The sequence below is a fragment of the Saccostrea cucullata genome, unplaced genomic scaffold (assembly GCF_032062105.1).
Source record: "Saccostrea cucullata isolate Sc308-1 unplaced genomic scaffold, CSIRO_AGI_Scuc_v1 ctg72, whole genome shotgun sequence".
Lineage (NCBI taxonomy): Eukaryota > Metazoa > Mollusca > Bivalvia > Ostreida > Ostreidae > Saccostrea > Saccostrea cuccullata.
The window spans coordinates 1,212,576-1,225,773 of NW_026918900.1; the positions used below are offsets into that span (position 1 = coordinate 1,212,576).

Here is a 13,198-nt window from a genome sequence, read left to right on the forward strand (position 1 = left end):
AATTAAGCACGTGTACATTGGTTCTGAAAGGCGCTCAATTTACAATAAAGATTTATGACATTAACAATGAATAAGAGAAATTAAAGAAGAAAATGAATATTTAAATATATTTAAGCACAGATTTTTCTTATTTTTTGGTTGTCGTCGATTCCATGATAGTACCTAGTCGTGCGCGACAAATTAAGACCAACGACATCCAAAAATAAAAAAAATCTGTGCTTTAATATTTTGACATATTCTTTATTATCTTTGATAAAATTAAGAATACCGTAAGTATTTCAGTACCAGCAACGGTATTCCTGACATGATACACGGTACAATAGGATACGATCTCGAAACGACAGGATAAACGGTCTTCACAATAAACGCAAAACCTGATACGATAATATACACAATTGCTAATTTAGATTCCAGACACTTATATACAAAACAAAATATTAATATATTTACTGCTACATCGGTTGAATTGATTTATCATGGCATTTACATGAAATAGTGTTATTGTGACCACATATTTATTTTTTTAAGATTGGAAAGACATTTTGACTTTCTCATAGCAGAATACTGACATTCTCATATCAATAGTGATAAATGACTCCAAATGCAGAGCCTATCGATCCAAACTTCAAACACATTTGAAAACCTGTACTTTATTTAATGACCTGAGGTTGGTTTTGAAGGAAATATGAGAATAACCCATCAAGCTGTAAAGTTTGTTGTCAAATGTATCATTTTAAGTCAAAGGCTGACTTTTTCATACTAATTGTTTTGCTATTTTTCACACTGAATTTTCGACGGATTTTTCCGTTACAATGTATTTCCCCATTATGACAAGGAAAATGTACCAACAAAGTTCGTAACAAACATATGTTCGTAAAGATATAAAATTGATTGTAACTGAGAAAAATCTTGCTATTCCGCGAGTTCTTAAAGATGTGAGGCTCAAAAGCGTCGGTATAATTTCTTTCAGTTCACGTACCCTCAAAGGAATTCGGAATTAAATCGAGAGAAGATCATATGGGCATCTTTCGAATGAAAAAAAAAACATCCATGTGGTTCAATGTTATTTTGTGTTTTATCGCTATCAACTTAAAATTTCCTAAACCAGTCTAATTGTGATTAGAAATATGAAGAATAGACCATCTTGCCAAGTGATTCTATCACGCTATGACGTCTGGTCCCTTAATAAATTTATACATTAATTTATACAGATTTGACCATATTTTCTTTCACTAGGTTTATATGAGAAGTGTATTTGCACCAGTCTTTGTTAAATACATATTTATATCATATATATATATATATTCAGCAAACAGAACAAGAGGAAACATCTTTGGGAAACCAAAACATAACGGAAGAAGTATTTGAGGGACCATCTTCTTACCCAGAAGAGGAAACTGATGACCTTCTCGAGGATGAAGAGATGTTTTCGACCTTAGAAGAAGAAGAGTGCGCTGACGTCTTTAGTATTCCAAGGCTTTCTCAAGGCTTACATGAAACTATAAGAAATATAACCGAAATTGAAGACGTACGAAGAATTTATTTTAAGATATGAAGAATGGTTTTGGATGGAAATCAATCAAAAATGACCAAAACAATTCTCAAAGCCTTCATGTTAATCGTTTTTTTTCTTATATTTCTCCGGAACAATGAGTATTTTTTCGACATAAAATTTAAGGAAAAATAGATTTGCAATTGGAAATACTCACCAGTTTATTAGTTGAATCATACTTTAAATAAATCAGTCATTATTTAGGTGGACAATGTTATTGACGATATTTTGAAATCTATTCAAATGGATGGAGCAGAAGAAGAGAAACTTCACTGTGTTGATCAAGTCGTACAGTTTGATAAGGTATGCCTGTATTATTTCATTTCAAATAAAAATATTATTCTATAAAAACTGTTAAGATATTATTAAAAACAAATGATATTCTGCTAATGAAATTATTCCATGTGTATTCTATTGCTGCCTTGGTTTATGTTTTTGCCTACAAAGAAAAAAAAATCTGATAGTGTGTCAATTACATATATAATGTGATCTAAAGAGTAAAGGTACGCCTCTATTATTCAAATTCATATCTAGGAATATTTGTTTTATAATATTTTATGATAATAAGTTATCACCATGGTTCATTTCGGTTCCTGAATGGTAAAATTAAACGGTTTCATTACCTATATGTTTTATGCACTTTTATGAAAAGTTCAAGTCAAAGATCAAGTTCAAAGGCTAAAAGGTCACCAGGTCAATTGATTTCTCAGCGTTCCTTTGCAGCAGAAGACAAGTGATAAGTTTGATATACGACAATTCGTGTCTCACGGGTTTGATTAATCTTTCACATTAAAACTAATTAAGAGAGGAATCTAATCAGGCTTCTGACAAATAAAATTGTTTAAAGTGCATTTGAATTAACATACTTTATTACCTGTACCTGAGCAATCATACAACTTATTAAAAATGCACATTTAAGCGTTTGGATTCCGAAGAGGTAGGATAGATTTCTTTCAAATGCATGTTTAATAGTTTAATATTAAATAAATATTGTGTGCATACAAACTAATTTTATTTGTTATTTTTGTCATGTTATTCAAAGACAGAGATTAAAATTAATTTTATTATAGTCCGATCTTTGGGACCTTTAAATTAGCAATTAATTTAAAATGCTCAGAAAAAAATGTTTTGAATTCAGGCAGAAAAGTTTAATGGAAATATTCGAATGTTTGAATTTAATGCAGAAATACATTGTCAGTTGTTTAATACATATGTATATTAAGTGTTCTAAACTATGATTGAGAAATTTTGGGCTTTGATCACAAATCACCTGAAAAGGATTGTTTTCATATTATGTTTAGTACACTAGTTAAAACCTGTTCGGAATTAAAAGATCTAGTTGTTACATGGTTTATGGTGAATACGTTTGTTGTCCATTAATCATAACCAGGAAAATAAGAATTATGAAAATTTGATACTGGTGTAAATTACTTTGTACTGTACAAATAACTGTATATTGAAATCTTCTTATGAAAATTTATTGCATAATGCTAAAAATATATTACATTCTAAACATAATTGGGCAAGGGGTGTTAAGATAATTTGCTTAGAACGGGACTTGGAAATTACTTAATCGCACAATATATTGAGAAAGTCATGAACATTGAGCTTAATGCTACATTAAAACTCATTTAGTACAAACATAGCTACCTTACAAATAAAACAAAGTTTTCTTTGATCCCCTGCAACAATGCTTTCTTATAATTAACAAATGTAGAACATGACAAGTTCATCTACATGCATCTATGACATATCATTAATACTAGTACTGTTGTAATTTGTAAATTTTGTAATAATCACAGTATCGATGATGAATATCATTTTTTACTTCAATGTCCTGTATATGATTCTTTAAGAAGAAAATATTAAAAACCTTATTATTTCAGATCTCGAAACATGTACAAGCTTACTCAGCTACTGAGCTCTAAGGATGTTGGTGTTTTAGTTGGGATAGGGAAATTTATTCTCCATGACATTTAAATATAATGAATAATTCGACTTAACTCATTGAGTTAGGTCATGTTATTAAGTTGGATAAAGCTAGACCAAGAAAGATAACTCGTAATACCATACTTCGGCTTCGGTAAATGTCGTCAGTTTCCGCAACCCCGCTCGTCACAAAGCATGTGCAATCATGAATAATTTAATTTATATATAAATTATGTAATTTTTTAAAATTGATAACATTTTATTTTTATAGTGATGAATAGTTCATCTCACTCTATTTCCTTACGTTGCAGGACAAAGGCAATCTTACAAGTTGTTGCAATGCTAATGAGAGAAATCCCTCAACATCCAGTTTTCAATCAAGAAATTCTGCCAAACAGTTAGAAGAGCCGCTATTAAGAAAAGAGAGAATTCGGAAGGAGAAGCATAATATAAGTAATGGTTCTCTCTCTCTCTCTTTATCATTTATATGTACTCTGTAAAAATAATACTTTTTTCTTACAATTTTATTAAGCATCCTCTCAATGCCAGATCAAGAGGTCCTGAGTCAACACATTACCGTTGAACTCCTGGCATATTTCATCAGATATTTTAGGGCGCGTCTCTCATAGAGAAGCAGCAATAAAATTAAAGCTTTCATAAATAGTAAGATAAAGTAAATAAAAAGAAGTCAGTTGACACCTGAAATGTTGTTATTCATAGTATGGCTTGATGTGATTGGTTGAGAGATAAGAAAAACAATCAAGATTTGTAATTTTTCCAAATAACGTCACTTAGCCGGCCTAGGAATATTAAAGAAATATGCCATGGGTCCAACGGCAACGTGTTGACTCAGGACCCCTAGCATTGCAAGGTTGCTTATTTAGATGGTCAGTATCTGTCCATGTTAGAAATTTAAAAAAAGTAATGTTTAATAAATAAATATTGTTTCTTGTTTTGTTAGTCGAACGTAGAAGAAGATTCCATATCAATGATAGAATAAAGGAACTGGCATCACTTTTGCCCAAACCAGCTCATGGGTAAATATTTTTCATCGCATGTCAGATTGTAACATTCGATAACTTTGCATCTATAGAAGACTAGCTGAAGCAAAAAAAAAAAAAAAAAAAAAAAACGTGGATTAAATATTTCATAGAATTTTGTTCACCACCCTGCCAGAATAAGATACTGTAATAGTTCTACAAATAACGCTTACAGAAATCAGAGAAGATAATGAAATATCCCTGATATTTTTCTTCCGAAACAAAGACATTGTTGATCGAAATACCTGCTGTTTCTTCACATGATACACATATATTCAAAGGCTAAAATAAAAATTTAAAAAAATAAAATTTAAGATAAAAAAGTATACAAATTTTCAATGATTCCAAAAAAAAAAGAATCCAGAGGCCTGTTCAAAGAGTCCCTATTTCCAATGATTATTTTAGGTTATTTTTCATTAAAATATACTACATATTTACTTTTCTAGCATTATGACATTGAATAAAGGATCGACACTTAAAGCATCTGTGGAATATATAAAGAAAATGAAGAAAGAGAAGGAGATTCTTGAAGCACATAACAGAAACTTGGAGTCTAAATATAAGAACGTGGTAGTGAAATTGTTAACAAGAGTATGTGTAAGTATACCTCGTCTTCTAATAAAAAATAGGATTGACATCTTTGTATTATAATGTAGTTCTGATTTAGACATGGGCAAAAAGATGGCAAAATTGTTTTGCATATCGACTTCTCGTTTTCATTTATTAAGAACACTAATATATATGGCATGTTTCAAATGTTTTTATCTTAGCAATTAGAAGTAAAGATGAAATTGAACGAAATAAAAGAGGAAGTTGATGGCATGAAAACAAAGAAGAACAAGCTACATAAAGGAGTGACATGTGCTTTTGAATCTATGGTGGAAGAAATGAGAAAAAACAACACTCCAGCTAAATCAACTGACAAACCATCTACTGCTATTAAGAATTTGAAGCCAATTGTAAACTCACAACAAATAGGTTGCACTTTTACTAATTGTACTTCAAAGACATCTGTATTTCAAGACAGTCAATGCAAAAAAAGATTACGTGGTAAACCAGAAAACGGAGAAATTATTTTAATCTCGGATAATAGTGTTCATTCAAGTCTAGGAAGGAGTGTCAAAACCAGGAACTCTATAGAGAAAAATGACATTCCAGAGTGCCTAAAACCTTCAATAGACAATGAAAATAAGAAACTACGATTTAAGACCTGCAAACACTCTAAAAAGTCCACCAGTGAAGTAACAGACATTGATTTTCTTGATCTAACCGATGATGATTTTCCTTTAAAGAAATACGGTACTTCAATTGCTTCATTTACAAAAGGCAAAGTCTTAAATGCAACTGAGGAAGACCCTTGTGCATTCACTTCTGGTTCTGTTCATTTGAATGAAAAACAAAAGAAAGGGTCAGCAGGTCAAATATATGTGACCACCGATATCCTTGAAACTTTGTTACGAAGGTAAAATGGGGTCATAATTCTTTCCGAGATATATTTTGCAGTGCATGTAAATCATTTTGAGTAGAAATGTCAAATAATATCAGTTGTATCGTTTATGTATTATAATCATTTACCAAAACATGACAAGGAACAAACGGTGGGTATGTCGGTCCGTAAGGGATGGTTACTCCTCCATGGCATCAGATCCATCTGATATGTTTTGAGGTCTTTGTTTCTCTGCTTTCAATTTGTGTTTTCCCAATGGACTTTCGAGCTTGATCACTGTTTGATACTTTGATATTTGATTACAATATTGATTGCTATATTAAACAATACATTTCAATTTTTTTGTCTGTGATGGCAGTAATACATCTACTGTGTAAATAACTAAATAATTTACTATTTGGATTGTGACTTTTAACTGAGTTTTAGGAAAGGATTTCATTTAAAACTCTTGCAAATGTATTCCAAAAAATGTTAGACGTAAAGTAAGAAAATAATGAATTATATTTGATTATTTATCTTTTATTTTAAAACTAAAAGTGTGAAATATTCTTACAGTCAAACGGGTACAATTGTTAAATAAAATGTAAAATCATTGCGCATTTGCATTTAGATTACCTGTCAATTTTCTTTCTTCGCATTACGTATATAAAGATTTTTTTACTTGCTAAATAAAACAATCATAACCTAATATCGATAAAATTAATGAAAAACTGATAGTTTTTTTAGACCGAATGTTAATTTGAGCTTGCTCACACCATTTACTCTCTTGCTATATTTTTATATCTAAAAAAACACAGGAACCTGACAAACGCAACAACAAAGATGATAAATAGAAAAGTGAAAGGATAAATGCAAGACACTGTAGGATACAGGCTAGGTAGGTCGACACGATAAAATAAAATACAGGCTAGGTAGGTCGACACGATAAAATAGAACTTGTCATTGTGAGTCATATAAACTATTTATGTTCCAAATAAAGCATGGAACAAAATAAACTGTAAGTCTATCTTAAAAAGACACTATAAAATTGTGACTGAGAAAAAGTTTCAAATTGCTTCCAATAATCAATTATTTGACCTTTCAGCACTCACAAAATGTGACTTTTTCTGGCATTGAAAATTTAAGAAGCAAGAAAATTTTTTTAAAGTCTTAAACTTTTGCAGAATTTAAGTAAATAGGTCAAAGTTATCTTAAATTTTCAGAAAAGAACCTCAAAAGGGGGGTATATGATGTAAATTTTTTAGATATTACTATAAAAGTGTCAATATTGTGTAAAAATTCGCTCAGTTTTTTTCCTGGACTTTCAGAATATATTTACTATATTTCTCGTAATTCGTCGAAAGATACATCGTATCAATATAAGAATGGAACTAACACTTGTTATACGTAGTTGATATATCTATATATCGAGTTATAAACCACATCAAGAGTTGTTTTTTTCTAATCGAATAGTGTATTGTCAATCGGTTAACCTAATTTCTTTCGAACCAACTAACTGTTTGATAGTACCACTTATATATATATTACATTGATAAAATAGTTTTATTTTCTCATAAAAAAACAATTAAATATATATTTTGTTGTCTATAGGGAATCTGAGATAATACGTTGATAAAATAGTTTTATTTTCTCTCGTTGGGTCTATTCAATTAATACAAATATAATATTTTCATAATACAAATATACTAACATATACCTATTTTGTTTCAATTTTAAAATACGATCTACATGTAAAGATGACAGTTTATGGTTCATAAACCCTCTGCTCACTCATACTGTGGTTTCATCAATTTTCGTTGGTATCAATTTTCGTGGATTTTGTAAAACATACGTTTTTGAGGATACGTAAATTCGTGGATAAAAGCATTGCCTATACAAATGAAAAGCAAATTTCTTAATGCCACGAACATTGAATTTCGTGGATCTGCTCAACAACGATATCCTCGAAAATTGGTGCTCCACGATTATTGAAGAAACCACAGTATAAAATCTTGCTTTAACCTTAATGATTTTCCAAAAGAAATGTATTTTATAAGTAAAATATAAACAATTATAGCATATCTTGCGGGCATAATTGGACAAAAAAAAAGAAAGACACTTCAACTTGACAAATTTATAAAGAAATAATAGACGTTTGTGATATTAAGAGTTATCTCTCTTATCAGAGTATCTATGAACCTGAAGAGATTTTACGAGTTGATTTCAAAAGTTCGTTCGGGAATACTACTCTCATTAAAAGCATTTATTATTTTACATTATTTTTTCCCAAAAAAGATCGACACATGAAGAAAATAAACATGGAATATTATTATTGAATTTCCTCTACATGTTAGGAAAATGTAGGACAAATTGGCACCGATGCGCTGTTTTGACCATAAATCACATAAAGCATACCGACAATCGATTTATCCAAATCATCCAAAAAATTTAAGAATATAAATTGAACGTGATACTCAAGGGCCAAAGTTAGGAAAAGGAATCAAATATTAGCTTGTATTATTTTTTTTCGACTAATTTACCTATTGGATATTTTGTATCCAATTACCAATTACCATCTTTTCAACAGCCGACATATGGATGAGATATTGCTGACTAGGCGTTTTACAATAACAATCGATCAACCATCTTTCAAAGTAAGTTATTAGTGGAATCATAAGTATCATTATCCTAGAGCAGATTTACTTTGCGAATTTTAATTAGTTTCTATTCGATTTTATAATGATTAATCTGTTTATTTAATCATGTTACATTTGACCTGTGAACCAATTTTACAGGTTTTTGAGTTTCAATTAAATTATTTTGAAATGTATAAGGATGAACGTTTGTTTGATCAAAAAATAAATCAACCAAATTTTTGTTAAATATACCAATCTAACTATGATTGCAATACCACGAAAATGGAAAAGGAATTTTTTCAAAATGTGAGAAATGTCTAGGTAATTAGCAAGTAATTTTATGACTTTTGTACATAACGCCTCTTAACAATATACATGAAATATATGGAGATAACGAACAGTATTCAAGCTCAAAAATAGGACCAGAACAAATTCGGACATCCAAAACATCAGAGCTGGGTCATGCGCCATGGAGGAGTCAACACCCCCTCCCCTGACAATCGGACAGAACCGCCGTGTGCTCCTTGTAATTACATGTATCAGGAAATAATTAACTTTTTACAAGGATCGATAATTTTAGCTATCTTATAAGTTTTGGTAAAGCGTTTTTTACAACATATATGGTTCTAATCATAGAAGAAATTCAAAATATAAAACTCTTACACATAATAAGCAGTGACGCAAACATCTGTAAAACATTAAAAAAAAACAGTAGCGTATATTGTAAATTATGTAAAAAGAAATTTTATATATTTATATTAAACACCAAAAAGAAAACAAACAATGACAAAATAGAAACAATGTAAAAAAAATTTTGTTGATTTTTCCTTTCGTTTTTACATAAATTGAATATACAATTGGACAATCCGATTTTACATAATAGCATCTATTCATTTAAAGAATAGATGTGCTTATTTTATGAGGTAAACTTTGTTGCTGCTATTTGAGTTGGGTTAGCTTGAATATAAATTAGATTGGGTTCAGGATATCTAAAATTCCCCCTTTTTGCCCTGGATCCAAAATATAAAACTCTTACACATAATAAGCAGTGACGCAAACATCTGTAAAACATCTTATGCATTAAAAAAACAGTAGCGTATATTGTAAATTATGTAAATAGAAATTTTATATATTTATATTAAACACCAAAAAGAAAACAAGCAATGACAAAAAAGAAACAATGTAAAAAAAATTTTTGTTGATTTTTCCTTTCGTTTTCACATAAATTGAATATACAATTGGACAATCCGGTTTTACATAATAGCATCTATTAATTCAAAGAATAGATGCGCTTATTTTATGAGGAAAACTTTGTTCTTGCTATTTGAGTTGGGTTAGCTTGAATATAAATTAGATCGGGTTCAGGATATCTAAAATTCCCCCTTTTTGCCCTGGATCCTAAAACGAAAGGTACATAATTTTGTAGCAGACAGAATTTTCAAAAAATATGCTTTCAATCACGATTATTTCTAAAATAATTTCATAAAACAGTATAGACAAATACATGTATCTGATTTGATGATTAGATATATGGATGGATTGTTCTTTTTCGAAAAAATGCGAGATTGGCTTGGATTAAAAAAAATTCCATATCGGCATATATGTGGCATAATTTGTGTTAAAACTTGGTCATGTTTTAGTTTTATAAGCAAAAATATATATCGGATTGAGGAATAGTTATTGTAATTATGTTTTATAAATCGTGCATTAAAAAAAAAAATAACCATAAAAGGGGGGCTTAATAGCAGTAAAAGTGATCAAAACATTATAATCGGTGTTTATCAATTTTCGCAGCCTTTATTCAATTGAACATTTTCAACTGATACAATAAGGGAATTTTTTACTGCATTTTGCAATAGAGGGCATTAATTGTGATTTTAAAAAAAACAAAAAAACAAAAAAAACAAGGGGGCTCGGAACCAAAGTTATACCATTTCCAGCTTTGAGGATCAACAAGGAAAATTCAAATATTGTAAGTTGTAAGGGTAATGTTCACAGTTCAGCATAAATCAGGATATAAGTTATTATCATGCAAAAGGAATTTAGTTCATACTTGACTAAAATAAAGTCCTCCACATTAAACAACACAATCAACCAACAAGACAAGCCTTTGTTTTAATTGAAACTTCAAAATTGATGTACTCTTGAAATTAAATTCAGAGATTCTCAAGTGTGTAATTGCCCCTTGGTTCCTTTTGGCAATTGCATAAATTTTATCAAATTCATTAGCATCCAAAGGTAGCTCACTAAATTCATTAGAGCTATGCGAATTATTTTTAGCATATTTTGTGTAATCAGACTTAACTCAATTTGAGTTAAGTCACGTTATGGAGACAAATAGAGATATGGTCCAGGAAAGATAACTCTGATGCAAATGTATATAACTGCTTAGCCACATCCATTTGTCTAGAAATGCTTAAAATCTTTGCCATTGAAGGGGTTATACGCTTTTTATGTTGCCCAAACTAAGGCAATGCAGAAATGGATCAAAGTTGTTTAATAGAAGGTAAAGGTCGAAAATACTGACAAAAAGACAAAAGCATTACGCCGACAACGGGGGATCAACTCTCAGGAATTCGTTAATACAAATTCCATACAAGGGTGAAGCTCTCTCAAACATTAATTAGTGTTACTCAAGATTGGACAGCACATGTCCCACAGCAAATAAAAATAAAAATATGAGCTAAGGAATAGATAGGATTGATAAACTGTGCTGTCAGAAAGTGATTATTAAAATGAACAAAAAGTTCTCCATTGTTGATGGTCAGTTAATTATGTAGCCAAAGCAAAGTACAAAGAAAACTACTTCCATTCAAATGTGGTCTGATGCATTATTGACATTAGTTAGGGTCTATTTGACGAGGCACTCAGTTGACATTCAAGGCGGCCTCAATTAGGCCTATATGCTAATACATTGTAATTAGACTAGGGGCCTGTTGATATCCTACAGGGGGTTGGTTAGAATATAATTTAGGCTGAAAATGTCAAAGAATTAACTTCCTTATATCGGGGCTCAGTAAATGCTGAGCTATTCTTACTGTACATGTCAAATTGCATGCAAACTCAACAAACATACTTTACACTTAAACGTTAATAAATGCACGTCTCATCATAACAATTACCCCCAGATTCATTGTTGCTCAAACATTAACATCTCCCCATCACCAACCAGAAGGCAAAGGTCTAATCAAACAAAGCCCAATCAGCATTCCTCCAATTCAATTTGCCCCCCTTCCTAAAAAAAAATGGAGGTTGATTACAAAGATAAAAATTTTTTAAGCCCCTCGATGTGCTAGTGTAAATGATTTCATTGGCATGGCATTATGCTGGAATCATGTGCTTCTTGATCAAGTAATAGAAATGAACTAATGTCGGGTAAACATCAATACTCCATTAGATTGTCAGTCAAATAAATAAATAAATACATAAATTTCAAATATAATTAATCATTTAACTGATTTTCTTTTGTGGGTTCCAAGGACTCGTCAGATTGGTCGAATCTATCTAAAGCATTGCTACATACATTTCAGGAAATAGGGATTCCAATTAATTCAGATTTAAACTGAAGGCCCAACCACTTATTTAACATTTCTTGCTCTCTATATAAATCTTACAAATTAAACCATATTTATTACACATCACAATAAATAAATAATAAATAAATAAATAAATAGATAGAATAAATAATAATTAAAATAATAATAATAATAATAATAATAATAATAATAATGCCAATTTTTTCATTTCAAATTTGCAGTACTAGTCTAGTAGATTTTCAAGAAATTAATAGTTAATTAAGATTACTAGTGTTATGTTTAAAAATAACATTTAAATCAAAGGGGAACACAGTTCAGGTTACAAGAATGTTACTGCAGACTCTAGTCTATTTCCTGATTTCAGTGGGATCACTTCGTATCCTTGGCACTATGGCTGAAAAGTGCCCTTCACAGTTAACGAAGAAATTATTTAATCTCTTAAACCACTTGTAGATCCTATATTGAATACAGCACTTTCAACTCCTTACAATACTTTGGCTCCTTTTGTATACCAACTTATCAACCATATACTTTACTTTGCAGCCATTCCTATGGCACATGCAACTGTATGATGCTGTATTAGCGCCATCAGCTATGATCTCCAAATACATTTTCAGATCGATACTACAAAACATTTATTGTTAGGAACACATTTGAAAGCTGATCTTTGATTAATCACATAACAAAATGTCTCTCATCAGTTTGTCAAACTTGTATGAAACAAGTTGTTTACTCTGACCTTCACTTAGCAATTTTTGACCTTCTTAGAATTAGTGAGTTTACAGTTTTATCTAAAAAATCATTGGTGTTGGCCATCAAAGATGGTAAGTTACAGAAAACTCAAATTTAAATGCATATAAGGGGTCCAAAAAACTAATCAGCATGCTAACCAAAAAACATCTACATTATTTAAAACACTCCAGAGCTACTAGTCAAACCCAACATTACAGATTAATTTTGTTCACCTCTGTGGTAAGCAATTGTCTTCAGTTACCAAACTATTTCTATGTTACTAAATCTATTCAATTTGTTGCATGGACAATAAGTCATTTAAGTCTCAGTGACTTAGAATTATGTGT

At 30.4% G+C, this 13,198-nt stretch overlaps 2 protein-coding genes across 2 annotated transcripts; both read left to right on the forward strand.

Moving 5' to 3' along the window:
* The first annotated feature begins 1,127 nt into the window (after positions 1-1,127).
* Positions 1,128-4,522, forward strand: LOC134274876 (transcription factor EC-like). Its single transcript, XM_062757124.1, has 5 exons — positions 1,128-1,151; positions 1,310-1,528; positions 1,757-1,855; positions 3,793-3,934; positions 4,443-4,522. Exons 1-5 carry the CDS (start codon positions 1,128-1,130, stop codon positions 4,520-4,522), a joined length of 564 nt encoding a protein of 187 aa, XP_062613108.1.
* A 470-nt stretch (positions 4,523-4,992) lies between these two features.
* On the forward strand, positions 4,993-6,017 carry LOC134275102 (uncharacterized). The gene is made up of 2 exons (XM_062757353.1): positions 4,993-5,118; positions 5,292-6,017. The coding sequence occupies exons 1-2, from the start codon at positions 5,026-5,028 to the stop codon at positions 5,985-5,987; spliced, it is 789 nt and encodes a 262-aa protein (XP_062613337.1). The 5' UTR covers positions 4,993-5,025; the 3' UTR covers positions 5,988-6,017.
* The last annotated feature ends 7,181 nt before the right edge of the window (positions 6,018-13,198 follow it).